This window comes from Stegodyphus dumicola, chromosome X1 (assembly GCF_044657685.1).
Source record: "Stegodyphus dumicola isolate Sdum_Otavi_A_Nest chromosome X1, ASM4465768v1".
NCBI lineage: Eukaryota > Metazoa > Arthropoda > Arachnida > Araneae > Eresidae > Stegodyphus > Stegodyphus dumicola.
Genome location: NC_140780.1, coordinates 227,924,098 through 227,943,794, shown reverse-complemented (window position 1 = coordinate 227,943,794; position 19,697 = coordinate 227,924,098). Strand labels below are relative to the sequence as shown.

The 19,697-nt window shown below is 31.9% G+C and overlaps 1 protein-coding gene across 1 annotated transcript in view; it reads right to left on the bottom strand.

Annotated features, from left to right (window-relative positions):
• Positions 1-19,697, bottom strand: part of LOC118205098 (immunomodulatory peroxidase-like) — a 143,994-nt gene that overhangs the window by 84,529 nt on the left and 39,768 nt on the right. The window contains exons 4-5 of the mRNA XM_085808731.1: positions 10,942-11,049; positions 10,712-10,844 (exon numbers count right to left, since the gene is read on the bottom strand). Of these exons, the coding sequence (XP_085664857.1) occupies positions 10,712-10,844; positions 10,942-11,049 (241 nt within the window). The remainder of the gene's footprint in view (positions 1-10,711; positions 10,845-10,941; positions 11,050-19,697) is intronic.

The window sequence follows — 19,697 nt, the reverse complement described above, 5'->3', positions numbered from 1 at the left end:
TGTAGAATGTCGAGTAAGATGTGTCTATTTGGTCGTTGAATTCTAACAAATCATGGTGGTTAGGGGAAGTGTTGTAAGACTAAAACACGAATATTCCCGTTTGACACCACACACGGTGGAGAGCCAGGGTAAAGTTAAATTAATGCTTGAAAAATTGAATGAATGTGAAGTAAGCAATAACTAAGAAAAACGAATCGTTAAAAACAAAAATTTATTGTGTCAAGAAAGTGTAAATTATAATGTATGTAGAAAGATACTGATACTTATTCCTTCCAGATGCTGGAAGGAAAGACCAAGATTGATTGATGAAGTCCAGGAAAAGTTGCTGTAAAAAGAGAGCTTTATAACGAGCAACAGAATTTTAGTATACAATTTGTTACATAAGATTTTTTTTTTTTTTTTTGTGTAAACGAGGTTCTCGCCAGTAGTTCAGAATTAGAGAAACTTACAACAGGTCGTTTGTAGGACCTGCTTCCAAGTTTTCCAAATTCTGGCAGCGGCAAATGTAGGGTTTATATTTATTTTAACTAACATTTATTTTAAGTTTAAACTATCTTTCCTGTCAAGCCTTACTTTCCCCTGGAACTGCCAATGCCAGAATATGTAAATTTTAGTAGAACGCGCAAGGAATCAAATTATCAGCGGAAGTATCATGATTTAAATAGAAGAAAAGGAGTTCGGTGGGTGATATTCTTACTTCACGAGCGCGGAGGTAGTTAGCGAGAAATTGAAGAACCCCGCGTTTCGGCCTATGTGCTTGGCGGGAAGTAGTGTTAATCGTTCAAGTGAGCTTCAAGTCTGCTGAATTAGCATCGGTATTGTGAAGCGCGGTGAGTTAGTTATTTTAGAGAGCCTCGTAGTTAGAATCTTGTCTTTAGTTTCTTTTCAGGTTATTATTTTTATTTGACCGCCAAGTAGGCGCAGTCTGTGAGCGTCAAGAGCACGCAATTGTAATTTATTACGTTGAATAAAAAGGGACTTAAACCCTTCACAAGATTCTGTATTTTATCCAGTTGTCACAGTCACCTCTTGGTTGCGTGCAAGTTGGAGGCGCGCAACGTTACAACTCTATCATGATAAGTGGATGATGCTTTTAAGATTCTCCTTATGCATATATGTAATATCGAGGTTCAGAATAACAACATTAGGACAGTGTAACTCTTTCCCACTATCCTATCATGATTATTTTTACACATATGACGCCGGAAAGACTGGCTTCACAAACAAGACATGACAAGAATGTATTACGATAAATGTTGATGAAATCATTTCGTTAATGTATGTTTTAGATAATTTTTGCTATTTAAGAATGCTACGTATTTCTATATCATTCAGAATTGTCGTTAGATTCAGAAGCGAATATGAGGAATATATGTGATACAGAGTTAAATGTGGAATTATACGAAGAATTTTATTCACGAAATGAAGCTGATATTTTGCTAGATGAACTATCAAATTATGATTTTAAAAATATTAGTTTTGAAATTAATGGGACTCAGTATGTTCCACGAAGAAAAGTACTCGGTTTTGGCGATGAAGGACTTAGTTACGAATTCTCTGGAACGAGCATTTGTGCAGAACCATGGACTCAAACTCTTCTAAATATAAAAGATTATGTTGAAACGATAACTGGGAAAAAATATAATTTTGCTTTATTGAACTATTATCCTGACGGAGTGGCGAAAATTTCAACGCATAAAGACAATGAAACTTGTCTCGAACCTGAAAGTGATATACCTATCATCAATTCAGGTTCAAAACGTCAAATGGTATTTACCAGGCCAAATTTCACATCTCGAAGCGTGGACTTAACTCATGGAACTCTCCTTGTAATGAAACCCCCAACGAATCAATTTTGGATGCACGGAATACCCTCTCAACCTGACGTTAAAGATCCTAGAATTAGTATCACATTCCGAAACATAAAAATTTCGAAAATTAAAAAACGACGCTTGGAAGATAATGAGGATGAACTTCCAGAGGATGACTGGTTTGCCCACTATATGAAGTCTGTTCCTGAAAATATCTTCATGCCGAATAATCGAGAACAGAAAAAAGAAAGTTCGAAGTTGATTGCACAGTGGACTCTTGGTTGGGGATATTTTGTGTCCATAAATCAGTTTGAAAACAGAATGAACATTCATCTACGTGAATGTGTGGAACAAAATAAAATATTATACCCTACTACACGCGGTGTTGTTATAACTCCTGCAACATGGCAAGAATTTTCCTCAAAAATATATGAATTTAATCTTGTCTATACGACTGCCAGCATCATTTGCAATAATGAGTTGGTAGTTTTTAACATAGAAGGTGAGTGTATTTTTCAACAAGTTTTTAAACAAGATGAAAATTCTTTTAAACTAAAACCTACATACCTAAAAGTAAACTGTGATATTTTAAAAAAATTGAAAGAAATTATTCCTGATGTATCTAATACTTTATATAAAGGTATTTTTGAAATTATTTTACCGTTGCAAATCAAATGTAAAAACAATTGTTCGGATATGGTAAGTGATGATGATGAACTTTTTAAAGAACTCATAAACTCTATCAAAACTGAATTAAATTCAGTGATTAAAAAACTATTTAAATGCGAAGGTTGTATTGTAAATCATCCTTCACAAACAAGACATGATTGCATTATAATAACTGTTGAGGATAGAATTAAATATATTGGGGAAGATATATTTTTATGTATTAATTTTAAAAATATAAGAGATTCTTTAAGGCAGAAAAAAATGTTTCATTTATTTTGTAATAGGTTTTTTGAATCGAAATGTTATGAAGATTATAAAAATGCACTAATATAAGTACAGCTATTCTATTTAAATTTCTGTCTTTGGTTGATGTTATGAGTATTTTTTTTTCCTTATGTTTTTTTAATAGAAATATATTGAAATTTTAGTTTTAATTTTAAAGCAAACATGTATATCAAATATCAGTAAATGGATATTGTTGTTAATTTGATATTAACTAATGAAAGAAAATTCTAAGTATATTTTATGTATAATACAGAAACTTGTTCTTTGGAAATAAATAAATGTATTTAAATAGAAAAGCTTCTTGGTGAAATGAATGTATTTTTATTTTTTATAACAATTTTTTTAAGTATTGTATGTTTACAGTGCAGTATATGCTTCAAGTGATTCACTCGTGTTGAAAATTTAAGAGTTTATGAAGCGATTATTCGCTGAACTTATGTGATATATTTGTAAGGTTTCTTGAATACGAGTAATCTGAAGAGATATTTGAAATCTCATGAAAGAAACATCAGATGCAGTGTATGTCCTAAGAAATTTAAGTTTGTAGTTTGAAAAGTCGCGAAGCTTCTCGTCTTAGAATTTTGTAGTGAATAATCACAAGTTCTTTTCATGTAAAAAGGATATGAAAACTTATAAAGTTACTTTTAAGAGTAAATCGTGATAAAAAATATTTAGTGAGCATAAGAATTTAAAACAATATGAATCTTTACATCGTATTGAATGTTCGGACATTTTTTCAAGTAAAACAGAATTTGAAGAAAATCTCACGAATCTTTTTTTTTTTTTTTTTTAATTTTTGCTGGTCTCAAAAGAAACAGAAATATGTTGATGATGATGATTTGAAACAGCATGATACTTCTCTTCTTATAAATTGCATCCATTGTTTACAAGTGTTTAAAAGAAAAAGTAATCTCTTACACCACATTTGAATGCGACATGGTTTGATACGAATCTTACAAAAACGAAGAAACGTTGACATCGTTAAAACATGCAAGTCTTCTAAAATCGCAAGTCTTAATAGTATGTTCGCAATTGAATCGATTTGCTAGAACATAGAAAATGATCATGTCTTAGATGTACTTCTTGAATATATAAAATTGTAGTTAGTAGGGAAAAAATGAGTTATGATGTAGTTTTACACTGAGTTATGATATCGGTGTTTGAAATGGTAATCAATAGTTACATTTAAAATGTGTCGTGAGTGTGAAAATGAAGAAATAAAAGAGCTTTGGCGAATTTAATAAACGTGGTTCAATGTGGTTGATGGAAAAATTTGTTCCATGTGAATTAAATAGGGTAAGATATGAACCTCTTTCTCTCAATAGTTAATTATTCAATTGTAAGACAATTAAACTTTAAATATATATGCATATAGTACATGTAATGATTAATATTACATTGATTAATGTAAATAACTGATGATATGTGTATTAACATAGTGAATGTTCGCTTTTATGAAGTTCTAAGCATTACTTTAAATACCATTCATAAAACTTTTATCTCATATATACAAACATGACAATATCTATTGAGTTTTCGTTTATTCTTTGGAATGTATGAGAGTTTAAATATTTTTTTTAATTTAATGTAGATTGGAGTAAAATATCTGTATCTTTCTTCATTTTAATCGGTAATATCTGTATGCTGGTAAAGGTACATATGTTCGTAAGAATTATACTGTGTCACGTTTTTGACAATCTTCTTTCATTCATATTAGCTAATAAGAGAATTATTGAAGTTAGTAAAGTAATGAAAATCAACGTTATTGAAAGAAAACTCTAAAAGCATTTACATTTCCAGAAATATATCAAAGTTCCTTTTCTTAAAAACAGCAGGTGTATCGTAGTTTTTATTTCTATTTCATTAAAAGCTGAACTTGTAAAATAAAAATTTTCTATTAGTGTAAGGTAAACAAAAAGAAAATCAAGAGACAATCCGTATCATGAATGAAATTCAAGTCTTACATCGGATTAAAAAGAAATATTCTGAATCTAAATGTTTATGCCTATTTAACACAAAATGCGTTTATTTGTGTTATAAATTTAACTAAAACCATTCTTATAACAGTATGTTGCCTTTAAACTGGGTAAAAGTGTTAAGTATATTTTCTGATGGTATTGATATACTTGTCAAAGAAGTTCTAGAAACCTCAAATGTCGAAAGAGCATATGATAAGAATCTCCTTTCCTATCGCTACGTCAGTTACAGGTTAAGGGGTGGCTTGAATGGATAAAGGTAATGTTTGTGCAAAAATATAGTAGTTCTATTTTGAAATGAGAAATAATTCGCTTTTTGTCAATTAAGGAGACTTGTGGTATTATTAAGCAGAATGTCAGTGAAAGACATTGCGTTTGCATAGTGAATTATGAAGGTACTGAAAGGTAGTAAAGAAGGTGAATGAAAGAATTAATTTGAACAAATAAGGTAAGGCTATCATTAAAAGAAAAAACTGTTTAAAAGATGTATGTTAGAATTAAAAGTAAGATGTTAAAATTTAAAAAGATGTAACAGAGTAAAACCAAAGAATACTGGTAATTCCCATCTGGAAAACAGTAATTTGAGTACGATATTGAAAAAGTTGGTTTTAAGAATTTCTTTATGCATGTGATGCAAAACAGTTGCTAGTTTATCATGAGTGCTGACATAGATGCAATTAGTGCAGGAAAAATAGTAAAATTAGTATAGTTAGTGTCTCTAAAACATGAAAAAATAATAGTGTGAGCAGGGTAAATTCATTTGAAGTACTGAAATATGACATAGACTAAATATCAGAAAATGTAAGAAATATTTTGGTATGTGTGGACGAAACAATGAACGTGGTTGTAAAATTAGAAATGAAAATTATCAACACACTTAAAGGTAATCGGAATTTAAAACTAAATATGATGTTAGAAACTTTGAAGACCATAAAACTATATGAGAAAGAAATACATTTAGATATAAATGGTATTAAACTGTAAAGTTGTGAATGGAAATTTCTGAGTAAAACCTGTAGATGATCTATTATGATCGAGGAATAAAACAAGTACTATAAAAATTGTAAGGAAATATTTGAATATGGAGTAAATGAAAACAATCCATATCGTTAAAATGAATAAAAAGGGATAAAATTTTGGAATTACGAGTGATGAGACAGAAATAAAAACATTATAATAAATAAGTTAAGCTAGAATTAAGAAATATAAACACAGAAGGGAAATCATGAACGTAAGAAAAGCAATTAACAGTTATAGACTTAAGTTTTTTTTTTAAATATTCGGTAATGTAAGGAAGATATTGTTAAACACGTGAAAGAAATTAGAAATTCTGTAGAAAATTTAGTAAAAGAACTAAGATCATGAAAAATAAACGTTTCTTTTTAAATACAATTTCATACCACTAAGTTAAAGTGTGTATAGAATACTAGAATGGTTTAAAAAAAGTAAATGAAGTTAAAATTCAGAATATATTGAACATTATAACGTTAAAAAAAGTGTGAAATTGCATCTAAAATTAAGTAATGTAACAAATAAACAGCACGTGCGGGAACGTTTGTGAAATATAACGTATAAGTTAAAAATCAGGTATTCTGAAATTTATGAAAGGTATGAAAAAAATAGTATGTGGAAATTAAATAAAATATTACAAATAAATTAGAAACGTTAAGTATTAAAAAATGTGACAGTAAATGAATATGTTATTATGAAAACAGAAAACCTGAGAAATAAGTTAAAGTTTCATGGAAAACTAGAAAGGATAAAAGTATCAGAATAAATTGATGAGTCGATTCAAATTCCATTTTCTTAAATAGGCTTTTTTACCTGAATCTGAATGTATCACATCAGCTTAGTGGTTAAAATCTTCAAACTACTGAGCTGGTGAAATATTTTGTTTGAGAGTTCAATTCTATATTTTGAATAATAGAATATTTTTTTTAAAAAAAAAGAAATTTCTAAAATAAATTAGTTTCTTTTTTCGTCCGTAGAGGACGCCATGAGCAATTCCTAAACAGATTATTTTCATTTTTCATCCCTAGAGGACGCCATGACCCCGTTGCCAATTAAAAAAAACTAACTTTAAATGAGAAGCAGGAGGTCTACAACTCAATCAGCAATCTAAAAACAACTCAACTCCACTCGAAACCACGCCTCCTAGTGTGATGACGTTCCCTTTGGCCCCGCCTTCTGCGTGACGTCGTTGGCCACGCCCACACCGCACACCGCGTGTCGGTGAACCCGTATTTTCTATGCTAGCCCGTATTTTCTATGCTATTTCTCCTGCTAGCCCTAGCGCACAAATGTGCGTCTACTTCTTGGACTCCGGGATGAGAGGAGACACTTCTTATAATTCTTCTTACACTTACTTTACTACTTCGTAAGAAGTTACTCCTTCTTACAATGTGGATGCACAAATCGCTATCATACCTTAATAAAGTGTTACTGAATCTTCAAGTAAAAGACCTCGAACAACTGAAACGATTTTAGAAAACTAAATTTGTAAATCTAAATAAAATGATTTTTGGTTATGACATGATCAGCTGAATTGCATAAAATATCACCTTTCCTCGTTCTTGGTTATGATAGGTTCTGCTGAATTGGGTAAAATGTCACCTTTCCTCGTTCTTGGTTGTGACAGGATCTCCTGAATTGCGTGTAAAATTTCACTTTTCCATGTTCAAAAATATATGTAAGCCTTCGCTGAAGAATCCAAATCAACTAAACGCTTATGCTCCGGTGATGTTTTTAATAGAAACTGTTTCTGCTAATCAATCCAAGACCTTTCTTACAATTTCAAAAAATGGAAGAAAGTGCTGGGTCGGTATCTGCACACAACAGTTTGAATTTCAGTCGTGGCGTGATATAAGAAGTCGACCTATTGACAATCTCCAAAGAAGAATTCACTGCCGAGCTTGCTGAGCAGAATGTTTGCGGTACGCGTAGTATTAAAATACGAGGAAGCGAAAATTAATTGATATTAAACAGGTTATTCCAACCTTTAACACCCCTCAACTTCCAAATCACATAAAAAGCTGGCTATCTATATTGTCTCGTGCTACCGTATGTGGCGAATCCTACGCAATATTTTCAGTGTCAGCGCTTTGGGCATTCAAAGGCTGCGTATCAAAAGTATAACAGAAACTTATCAGAACAGGAATTTAGAACCAAACTTTTAGCGGCACCCGTACATTTATGAGGATTGCTTATTCTAAGTTAGAAACCGATCTTCATGGGGGCATTGTTATGAAAGTTCTGTCGCTTTTTAACAATCACCAAAATGCATCATGATTTTCACATCTTTATCACGGGCCTCATGCAGCTACCTTCGATTAAACGTTTCATTTTGTTACGGCATATATATATATATTTAATATATATATATATATATATATATATATTTAATATATATATATATATATATATATATATATATATATATATATATATATTTAAGAATATAAAAATTTAAGAATATGCAATACACGGAAAAGAGATTAGTTAACTAAGCCACTTTCTAGCTTGAAATGAAATTGTTAAGGCAAGCTAATTATTCGAAATAAGTAAATAACAGAAATATTGGACACTTTGAAACCTAGCTACAGAAAAGCCACTTATTAGAAAAATTTTAGGGAAATACAGAAGACCTCAAATAATCAGATCTAAAAAACGAAATTAATGATTAATTTTACTCCAATGCAAAAACATCAGCTAAAGAGGTATAATTATTAAAGAAAATTAAAAAAGCGGATAAACTTTTTTTATTTTATCTTTTTCGTTATTGTATACATTTTATATAGTAAAATTAGAAAGGAGAAAATTAAGTAATAACACGATATTTTACCAATTCACAATATACTTTAATATTATAGATAGTTTAAAAGGAACATACAAAGCAAGTGTTAATGAAATTCGTGGTATATTTATGCCTTACACAATATAATAACATACACAATGAATAAGCTCACAACAAAAGTCAGCTTGTAGTAAAAACAAATTAAACAGACATATGAGATAAGCAGGGGTTTTTGAAAAACACGTTAAAAATAAAAAGTAAAATGAATTTTTCTCAGATTATTGAGAAAACCCACTTCACTCTTATAATACATTTAAGGAAACTATAAAATCCCGCATTTGCAAACTCAGATCTAAATAACATGCAAGTTCTTTTACATCTAAAAAGTGAACTTCAGTGAAACAGTATATCTAACATATCTCTATGCAGATACGAAAGTTTCTATTTATTGTTCCGGCCTTGGCAACAGTAAATGTTGCCAGGTGACCGCATATAATTCCAATCGAAAGTTTGACATTTTTAACCGTAACTTCTTCAGAACGTTTTGCCGTTTTAGCGTGATTTGTGTTATTTACAGTAAATTGAAAAATTTATTTCGGACAGAAAATGGAATTGACTCGTAGACATTTTCGTGCGATTATTTTTCACAACTTTCGACGTGGATCATCAAGACAAGAGTTCTTCGATGAACTCAATTCTAAAGAATTAAGTATATTATTGTATATATACAGCGATAAAGCACCATCCTACAGTACTGTAAAAACTAGTATAACGAATTCAATTGTGGTCGACGTTCGATCCAGGACGAATTCCGTGAAAGTCGTCTAAAATCGGTTGTTGTGCCAGAAAATATCGATGATGCGTGTAAACTGATAAAGCAAAATCGTCATGTGACATACAGGTATCTTCGGGCATTAGTATGACAAGCATCAATAAAATATTACATGAGCCTTTGGCCATAAAATGATTTTTTCGCGTTGGATGCCATATAATCTGACAAAAGCTCAAAAGAAGACTCGTGTCGATTGGCGCAAGGAAATGTTTGAAAAATACTTTCAAGGTGCATCAAAGGCTGTGTATAACATCTACACCAGTGGTGAATCATGGAACTATGCATATGAGCCCGAAACAAAACGGCAGTCGACTGCATGGGTCTTCCAAGACAAGCCAAATCCAACAAAAGTTGTTCGCGGAAGAAGCACATCGAAGGGAACGATTTTCGGTTTTTTCGGCTTTTCCGGTCACGTGGCGACAGTGGCGTTAGAGCAACGCAGGACGGTCAACGACCATTTGTTTGCCAGAACTTATCAGAAAAATTCGAAAACAACAAAAGAGAATCATTCTTCATCAATGTGAGCTCTCACACATCGGATCAAACAAAGGAATTTTTGACGGACCAAGACATCGAATTGATAGGTAATCCGCCGTACAGCCCTGATTTGGCACACAATGACTTTTTTTATTCCCGCACACCAAAAATAAATTACGTGGTCAGCGGTTTGCGACACCCGAAGAAGCGGTTGATGCATTCAAAACGCATGTTGTGGAGTTACCTCAATCGGAATGAGAAAAGTGCTTTGAAAATTGGTTCAAATGCATGCAAAAGTGTATTGATCTTCATGAAGAATATTTTGAAAAACAATAAAAACAATTTCGATCATAACATTTGTTTTTTCATTATTAGGCCAGAAATATAAGTAGCAGCACTAGTAGCAGGCATAATGAAATATTAGAAAGCCATACACAAAATTGGATGTATTTTAATCATTGTAAATCTTTTAAAAATTCGAAGATATTAAAACGCCGTAATTATTATTTCATTCAGTTTTTCTTGATGAAATGTTTTGAAGTAAAATTAAATATGACGCCAGGTTAAGAGCATTATAATATTCCCGCCCCCAAGAACAAAGTTAAAAAGATAATAAAGAGAAATGATGCTTGTAGTACTACTTTTGGACAATAAAGAAAATGCTTCCAAGCTTTAGGCTAACCATTTGCTCGACATTTTGGATATTAAAAAAGAAATTTTCATTCCGATTTTATTTTGAAATACTTCTCTAAGAATATGATGTCTATTTGTATGTACACAAGCACAAGTTTACATGAAAATAAATTTGTGTATTTTAATTTCTCTGTTAACAAGAAATCAATAAATAATTAGTTGAAGGAATAATTACCACCGCTTGAATTTTCGTTTGATGTGCTCTAATATAAGAGCACAGTCTTTTATTAGAAGGGAAACATCAGGCTTCGAGTCATTCTTTAATAAATTTTGCCCTTCATCAAATGAGCTTTTCTTCAAAAATCCATCTGAAATTAGAAACTTAGATTGTATCAGACATTCTTTACTGAAAGGAATGATATTGAAATAATAATAGCGTTAATTTAATAAAATAGGTTTTTCTACGTTTTTGATACGCATCATTTAATTTCTTGTTCTCTTTCAGAACAATGGATTTTGCTGTTTTCCATTCCTGTTGAAAGAGTGTTCTTTCTTCCTCACTTCCATTATAGCCTATAGAAAGAAAGGGATATGTCAGTTGTTATCAATAAACCTGGAGAGGGTATTAAGCATAATTTTGTAGGTAAACATAATGCATTGTAAATTTACACGTTTTTCTAGACCAGGGGTTCTCAAACTGTGGTACGCAAGAGAAAAATAGGTGGTACGCAAAGAAGCAAAGTATTTTAACTATTAAATTCAAAAATTAAAACCCCAACATCCTGATTGAGTTTTTTCTCTAACACTCGTAAATTTATGCAATCTGAGCTTTGTTCAAGAATGAGGGTTGTAGCAGTACTTTGTAGTGGTGATACTAAAGATTTCAATTTTTGTTTAGATGGTACGGAGAACCGCTGTCTAGACTGTAATAGTGTCAAGCAATGTAAACTCTAATCGCATTATAAAAGGTTCTCCTTTTTAAATAGTCTTAGAGAATGCTTTTTCAGCACATTGTAAGAAATAAGACAGATAAGAATAAAAATTATTAAATCAGAAGCGTCATTTCAATAAAGGTTGCTTAAAAAGTTTATATTGTTACGAAATGTCCAGCTGCGATAGCATAGCTTCCCCGAAGGTTGGTTTAGGGTTGCCAGAAAGTACAAGGAAAGGCAGGGTCCCCATATTTGGCACGAAATCGCCCTTTGGCGACATTTGGAAACAAAACTGATGATATGTTATAGACGGATGGAGAACCTTCTAGAACGAATACTTACCTGTTTGGACCAGGATGTTCTCGAAGGCAGCCCAAAAGCTATATAAATCCTGCCTGCATGCGGAGTTAGTCAGTCAGTCCGTCAGTGTCTCATCTAGAGAGTTGATCGTCAGTCTAGTGTCGAGAATCTCGTAGTGCATCGTCGAGTTTTATCTTAGAGTGTGTTGAGCTCCGGGAACGACCGAACCGAGTCGCGAGCTGTACCCTGGTGCTTTGCCGTGAAGCTGTCTTCACCGGTATAGCCTGATGGCCTGAATGTTGTTCTGCTCATTGTTTCAGCGTATTTGTCGTAGTTTTTCGACGACTGTAAACGTGTAGCACACGACGTTGCAAACTGGTCCGAGAGGTTGCAAAGTGGTCATAGTTTTACGTCATCTTTACAGCGTTGCGAAGACGCAAAATATTTGCCGGCAATCTTGGCAATTTGTCGACGTCGCTGAAACGTCATGATATGACCGCTTTTAGACGTGGTCGTTTTAGCATCTTTTTCATAGTTCATCAGTGCTACTTTTAGAAAGAAAAGAGACTAAATCTGCCCTTTTAAGAATCTGAAATCCGCATAAGGTTTATTTTGCAATGTTTCATTATTTTATTTCATCTAAATATATTAATCTAAAGTAGATTCATCTAATGAAATATAAATTTAATATAAATACTTGACTTATTAAATTTAATTAGTACTAAAATACGTGCTAAATTATAGTTTAAAATTTTGAAAAATAATTAATACTTAATATATTTTTTATAAATATTATAGCAAAATATTTAAAAATTAGACTAATGTATAAAGAAAGTTGCATTTTATGTTCTATAAGTAGTTGTGCATTTTATATATTTTAAAAAAATGTATTTCCGAAAACAATGCAAATCACATGTTAGCAATTATTTCACTTCTAAAATATGACTTCATTTATTATTTTTGAAGTAATGATGAATTTATTTGAATTAATATGCTGGCATAATGTGAAACATTTTACCGCATACAGAGCAATAAGTACAATTTTCGTGAAGATGTATAGACGGATAAAAATGGAGCGATTTTAAGAATTCCCAGAAAACGCCTAATGTTAAAAGACGATGGATATCCATGCATTTTTAACGTCTGTCCAATATATATGACGGAAAACTCACCGACAGTCAGGAGAAGCAGAACGGAAAAATTAATGGAAAAGGAGAAAGAAATATTAACCATTTTAATGGAAAACGACAAAATTAATGACTTTGATAAATTACTAATAAATGTTGACATCAAAATTCGAGAAACTGTGAACAAAAATATGAAATTCATTACCTATAAAATTTTTGATGAACTGTTTGCTATGCTTTTATGTTTTTCCCGTGCATTCAAAAAAGCTTGGTTTAATCCTAATATTAGAGTACACTCGGGATTTGGTGACATTGACATTAAAAATGTTTTAGAGAGCCCGATAAATATTTTTTTGTAAATTTCGTATTTTTTTATCATTGTTCGTAATTCTATTCAGTTGAAATAATTCTTCTAAGCCATTTAAAAAAGATTCTATTAAACTATCAGAAGAGCCGTCGAAAGGTTTAATGCAATCGAATAAATCGCTGAAACGTTGCACTGAACTGCTGTTCGACATTCCATGTAAATTATTTTCTGGATGATTATATAAACGAACATTTGAGCTCGAGGCTTTGGCTAGCTGCCAAATTCGAACAAGTTAGTAACTGCGCAATAATTTGACTCCATCTTATATTCAAGAATATTTTCTTCATGCTTTTGTAATTCACCGTCGGAATTAAATACTGGAGAGCTTCAATACAAAAAGAGAACGACCTACAAAAATATAATGATGGCAGTTTATTTTGAAGTAAGGAGAAATCATCGTGGTAATACCGAATTCCTGCTTATTTTGTTTGTGAATATCTGATTGCAACATGCTAAAATCGTCCATACAGTTAAATAGTGTTCTGTTTTGGTGTTTTATGACTTACCGGTGATTAAAATTATATTGTGGTTTTACAATTTTCAGTGGCTCCAGCGGTGCAATATTTGGATACACGGATTATCGTTATATTTGGATACACGGATTCGGTTATAACGTCCTAAGTGCTGTATCGTATGTCATTCATATTAATCGATTATTGTGTTCATGATACAGGTTGGTGCTCAGACTTTCGAAAAAATATTGTTAAGGAAACATTAGCATTACTATGAAATATTGTAATCTATAATTATGCCTTACTTAATTGTGTAATATTGAAAAACACTAAATATTTTTTATTGATTGCAAACTGCAGTTTTATTACTTGTCGTTTGGTATCTATTCTTCCAACACACAGTGTAATTCGCGTTTTTTTATATATTGCAGTTATGTATGTCTATTAGATTATCTCAATAAATGAATGTTGGAAATTAGGTTCTGTTCTTTATTAAATTTAAGTATGTTCATTATACTTAACTAAGTATATTAAGTAAGTCATTTAAGTATATTATATTCATAATTTAAGTATATTCATTAAGTATATTCTTCGCTTACATTTTATGTGTTTGTAATAACAAAGAAATTCATAATAAATAGAAAAAAAAAGTTTCATCGTGTGCTATTTAACGAAAAGCTTACTTTAACGTACCTAGCTTACTATCGTATACTATGTTATTTAAATTATTTCTGTACAGTATCAAAAGCAAAGTTATTGATTATAAAAAGCGCCTGAAATGATCATTGTAATCTACCACTATTCTAAAATGTAGAAACTAAAAATAGGTAAATACATTTACATATGATCGAAAGAAATGGTGTTAAGAAATATCAGCATTACTAATAAATACTGCAATCCATAATGATTGCACTTTTAATTGCTTACTATTTAAAAAACACAAATATTTTTTTATTAATTGGAAATTTTAGTTCTGTTACCTTCCTTCTGCTATTTATACTTTCAAACACTACTAGTTCATGTTTTTTCTTAAATAGTGCTGTCATGTATATTTTTTGTTAGGTTATTATTTCATTTTAGATATGAATATGGGAAGTTATTAGATTTAGGTATATTTTCGTATGAAATATTTTTTATCACATTTATTAACTACTTTCATTGTATATCTTGGAGATATAGAAGTTAATGGTTATATTTTTTACTGTGAAACGCGAATAAATTTATACTTGAGTTCCGGTAAAATACTGATTATGTTAGCTTAAGAACCGCTTCCTTATTTATCATGACAGGGGCAATTTTCAATGTTTCTGATATTTAACAGAAATAAATGTGATAATGCTGTTATCAGAAACACTATTTTTACCCAGATATATATCTTAACTTTTATTTATATCTAATTGAGTTTTATTTACTTAAAATCTACTATTAATGCTATATATTTATAATAACCACTTTCATAATTACTCTCACTTAAGGAAAAAAGAATGGTGACATCTTAAATAATCTTAACTTAGAATTTTAGTTATTTAAAAATATAGTTTAAAGTACTGAAAATAATTAAAGCTATTATTAATTATGCATATTTAGTCTAAAGAGAAAAAATTGTATTATCTTTTGGTTTTAAGGAAATGATAAAATATTTAAACTTTAGATAAATACAAGGAATACAAAATTTAAAAAAAATAAGAAAAATATATTAATTATTAAGTTTATTTTTCTGTATAAATCAATGTGTAACACAAGGACATAACAACGACATTTTCACAACTGTTGGAAAAAGGTGGAATTTTGCTAACATTTAGGCGTCGTTAAGACGTTGTGATACGATGCTTTCACAACCAAAATATCACCTGCGAAAGACGCAATAAACACGTCTGTGCGACAAAAACCTCATCTGCAAAGAAGTAATAAAGACGTCTTAGCAACGGTTGCAAAACAGGGGAGTTTCGCGGACATCTGGGTGTCTTAAAGACGACATATTGCAACGATTTTGCAACGACATCAGCAACGAACGACGTTGCTGTGCTACTTGGGGAACTGTCCTGAATAATTACTGTCTAATAAATTGTGTTTTGATGATTCATCAAAAGTGTCTTCGTGAATCATTCCAAATCCACGAACCCGTGCAAAAATGCAACAATATTTTATTTAAAATAATGTGAAATAAAAAATTAATAGAAGAATAACAATATAAATGAACGTGGATATTTACAGAAATATTATGAAGAGTCAGCAAGTATCATATTCATCTACAGAATGAAATATGTGCCATTTATTATTTACGTTTTTTAATTTCTTTCCTATATGCATTACTTTCTCAGACCAGAAATTTATGCAAACTGTACGGCAGGCAGTGTAGGTTAAAACTGGATTGCAATCGTAAATGCCATTCGAATCTCGGACCGAACTACCAGTGTTCAACGACTTTACCGCTCGGCCGCTGGTGAGCCAGAGAACTTAAACGATAATAATTAAATTAAAAAGGTAGAGATGTAGTGCTAGACTACACAATTAGTTTAATCTAACAGGATGACTCAGAAACCTACGCCGGCGATATACTAACCAGACAGCCAGAATGCGCAACCACTACTAAGATTTACAGCTGTATAACAAAATAGCAAACGTGCGCTTTCACTAGTGAAGTCACACATTGTCTAATTTTTTAGTTTTTAACAGTTTAAATACGACCACCAGCGGCCGAGCGGTAAAGTCGCTGAACACTGGTAGTTCGGTCCAAGGTTCGAATCCCGCGAACGGGCTGACTGCATGGGCGTTTTCGTGGTTTTCCCCATGTGTAACGTGTATACGAGCCAGTTTCCCTTAGAAAGTCCTCCACGAAGGCATCCCTTCCCTTAGGCAGATAGCCTTAGTGTGCTTTGACATAATTAAATACACCACACCACAGTTTAAATACACTCGTTCACCTACTTATTTTGCATCCTGGAGAGGAAATGCAAGTTCAAATAAGGGAATTCAGGAAAGGCTCAAAAATTAAAATAACTGTTAGTAAAACTAAATAGAATACTATAAGTGGATGTCGGTACGTTGTACGTCCGCTTAGTAAAAGAAGCCACTGGCAAAGCAGGTTAGACGGCCGAAGGTTAGTAAGTGTGAGAATATTTCTCGATTTTTTTTTCCACTTCAAACGATGTTTTAACTCTGAATAAATTTTGGAACTGTAATACTTGGTAATTTAAGCTTTGCAGAGAGACGTCGTAACAGATAGTCGACGAGAAGTCGCCTCATTTATTTTTATGTTACTATTAGTTGCACTTCCGCAAGCAGTGGATAATAAAGTACTGCGTTAGATTTTACTTTTGAGTTTCATCTAGTGTATTAATAATAAGCGTCAACAAAGGCAACAGTTCGGTAATATTTAGAGATAAGGTCAGCCGTTAGGTTTGAGAATACGCAGTTCTTAAAGAGAGAAGAAAAACGCGCCAAAGTAAAACATAAAATCAGGCAAAGCAACAAGATAGTGTTTGGTGTAGGTTTTAATTAAGACTCTATCGGTTTCGAAGGCGAACAGGTCCCTATTCATCAGAAGCGAAGAAATCAGCTTCCGAAAATGAAAGAATCCAGTAGACTCGTGGAGTGGCGAAGAAAAGAAAAACATGGCGCAAGTGGGTAAACAAATCAACCTGAAAGAACTTTAATGAATGGGGAAAATGAAGAGGAACCTGTACCTAATCGCCCGCGAAATCGATAGAGTCTTAAATAGAATCTAAGCCAAACACAAGGTTGTTACTTTGCTTAATTTTAAGCAATTCTTAGTTAAACACTTCTAGAAATTATAATTTTGTCATTATGATCGGGCGTTACAATGGTGCTAATATTTTAGTACAGATGAGCACTTTTTCATATTCTCTTCCTTCGTACCTACATTCATCATAATTTAATTTTTATACTCAATTTATTTTGATACGAGAGAAAAGTAAAACACCACCAAAAAGGCCATAGACTCTGCTGTCATTGTCATTTCATCGTGTTGAAAATTATTTACGTAAATACTGCTGAAATCTGCTCAGTTCGTAAAATGGTATTTAATTTTATTTGAACTAGACATACTCATACTGAACTGGTGGAATTTACTCTGATGAATTGCATCTTATTTCCAGACCACATTCTTTAAGAGATCAAATCTGACCTAGCTTAGATAAACAAAAATAGACTAATAAACAGGTTAAATATTAAAAGATTTATCAGAAAGAAAGAGAAGCTGAACAGTCAGATTATGTAAGGGATTCACAAAAATAAAATACTCAGCCACCCAGACGGTATAGTGGTTACTAGAGCCTGACTGCGATACCAAAAGGCCCGCGTTCGAATCCCAGAGAAGGCATGGATGTAAAATTGTCTGTCCCTTCATAGGAGGTAATGGTGGCCGTTTACTAGGTGAGTCTACAATGAAATTGCTACCACTTCTGGCCTTTGTAGTGGCCAATGCCGTTATAGACAGGTGCCCGCCATTTGTAAAAATAATAATAATAAATAATAAATTAGTCTGCTTTTCTCTTCCATAAATTCAGGCTCCGCTATCCAGAAACAAATACATTTTCGCTCTCTGAAATTAGTGTTCTTAGACTGAGAATATAGAAGTACCTTTACCCCAAAAAAGATAAAGAGATAAAAATTAAAATCCTCTAATTTTACCCGAAACACCGAAATTAATGCACACAGTGGTGTACTGCTAATTAGTAACTTCAGCGCCAAAGTATGAAACTCTCTTGTTTGACAGCTTTTTCAAATTAGAAACTGGAATACTGCAATATTTTCAATTGATAAGTATTACTTATTAGTGTGAAAATTAGTATAAAATTTTAAGATTTATGATTATTCGTAATAATTAATGAGTATATAAAATTTTTATAATTATAATATGGTGTGCAAAACTGTTTGGAAATCCTTCTCTGAAGTGAATTCTGATGTGAATGTCCCAGAAAGAGGAACGTTTTACAGATTGGACACATATTTTACTAACGAGTCTAAAAATGTGCAATTATTTTTAAAGAATATAGTGCTTAAAATTATTATTGAACTTAAAATTTTACGTATTATAATTTTTTAATTGTTCAAAAGCTTGTGTTTGGTATTTTCAAAATTATACTTCTCATGTTTTGCTGGTTCAATGCTTTTTCTCTCAAAAAGGCTTCTCTATCGCTCTGCCTTTTTCTTTTTGAAAGGGGGTAATTTGTAAGATAAAAAATATGACAGCAGACTTCTAATTTTACTTGGCTATAACCTCTTTTATTTTTCATTTAATTTGGGAACTTCCTCTCTGTCTTAGAAATAGCGCCATAAATCTAAGTTGCGTCATTAAAATTAATCATGCGATCTTATGTAACGCTTAATGCAGATATCTCTTGCCCAATCAAAGTAATTTGTAAACCAAAACCTTTTTTTTACTCCCTCCCTTCTTCCTCTGAACTACTGCGACACTCTTCCCTTTTTCGCTTGTGCTTTCTTCGTCTCGAGACGCTTTGCTGCAATCCTCTATGTGCTGCAATCATCGCTTATATCATAATAGTATCAAAATTGTTCTGGAAACAGGTACGATTTGAGTGGCAAGTGAATTGTGACCACAAATCTGAATTTAAATAACTATAGAATGTAATCCGGCTCGACTGTTTATTTTTCATCAAAATAGATGGACTCTCTAAGCATCAAGTATCTACGCAATCATCGCGCGAGCACAAGGTTGGTCCCCTTTGTCATTTTCATTCATGCAACTGAAGAAATATATAACTAGTCCCGCAAATTTCGCAACTTAAGCTGATTCCTGTTGTTGTGGTATCTTTAATATTTGTTCGTCGGCGAATTATTTTACTTAATACATCTGTACATGATTTGTTACTCTAAGAAAAACTCAAGTATTTTTTATTTCTAAGGACTTCAGGTGGATTATTAGAAGGAATATCTTAATAAAATATACAAGTTTGTTTTTATGTAATCGGTATCTAAGAAAAATAAATCAGCAGTGGAATAATCCTAAGAAAGTATGCTGTCTAATGCAGCATATGGTGATGATGTACCTGTTTCCATC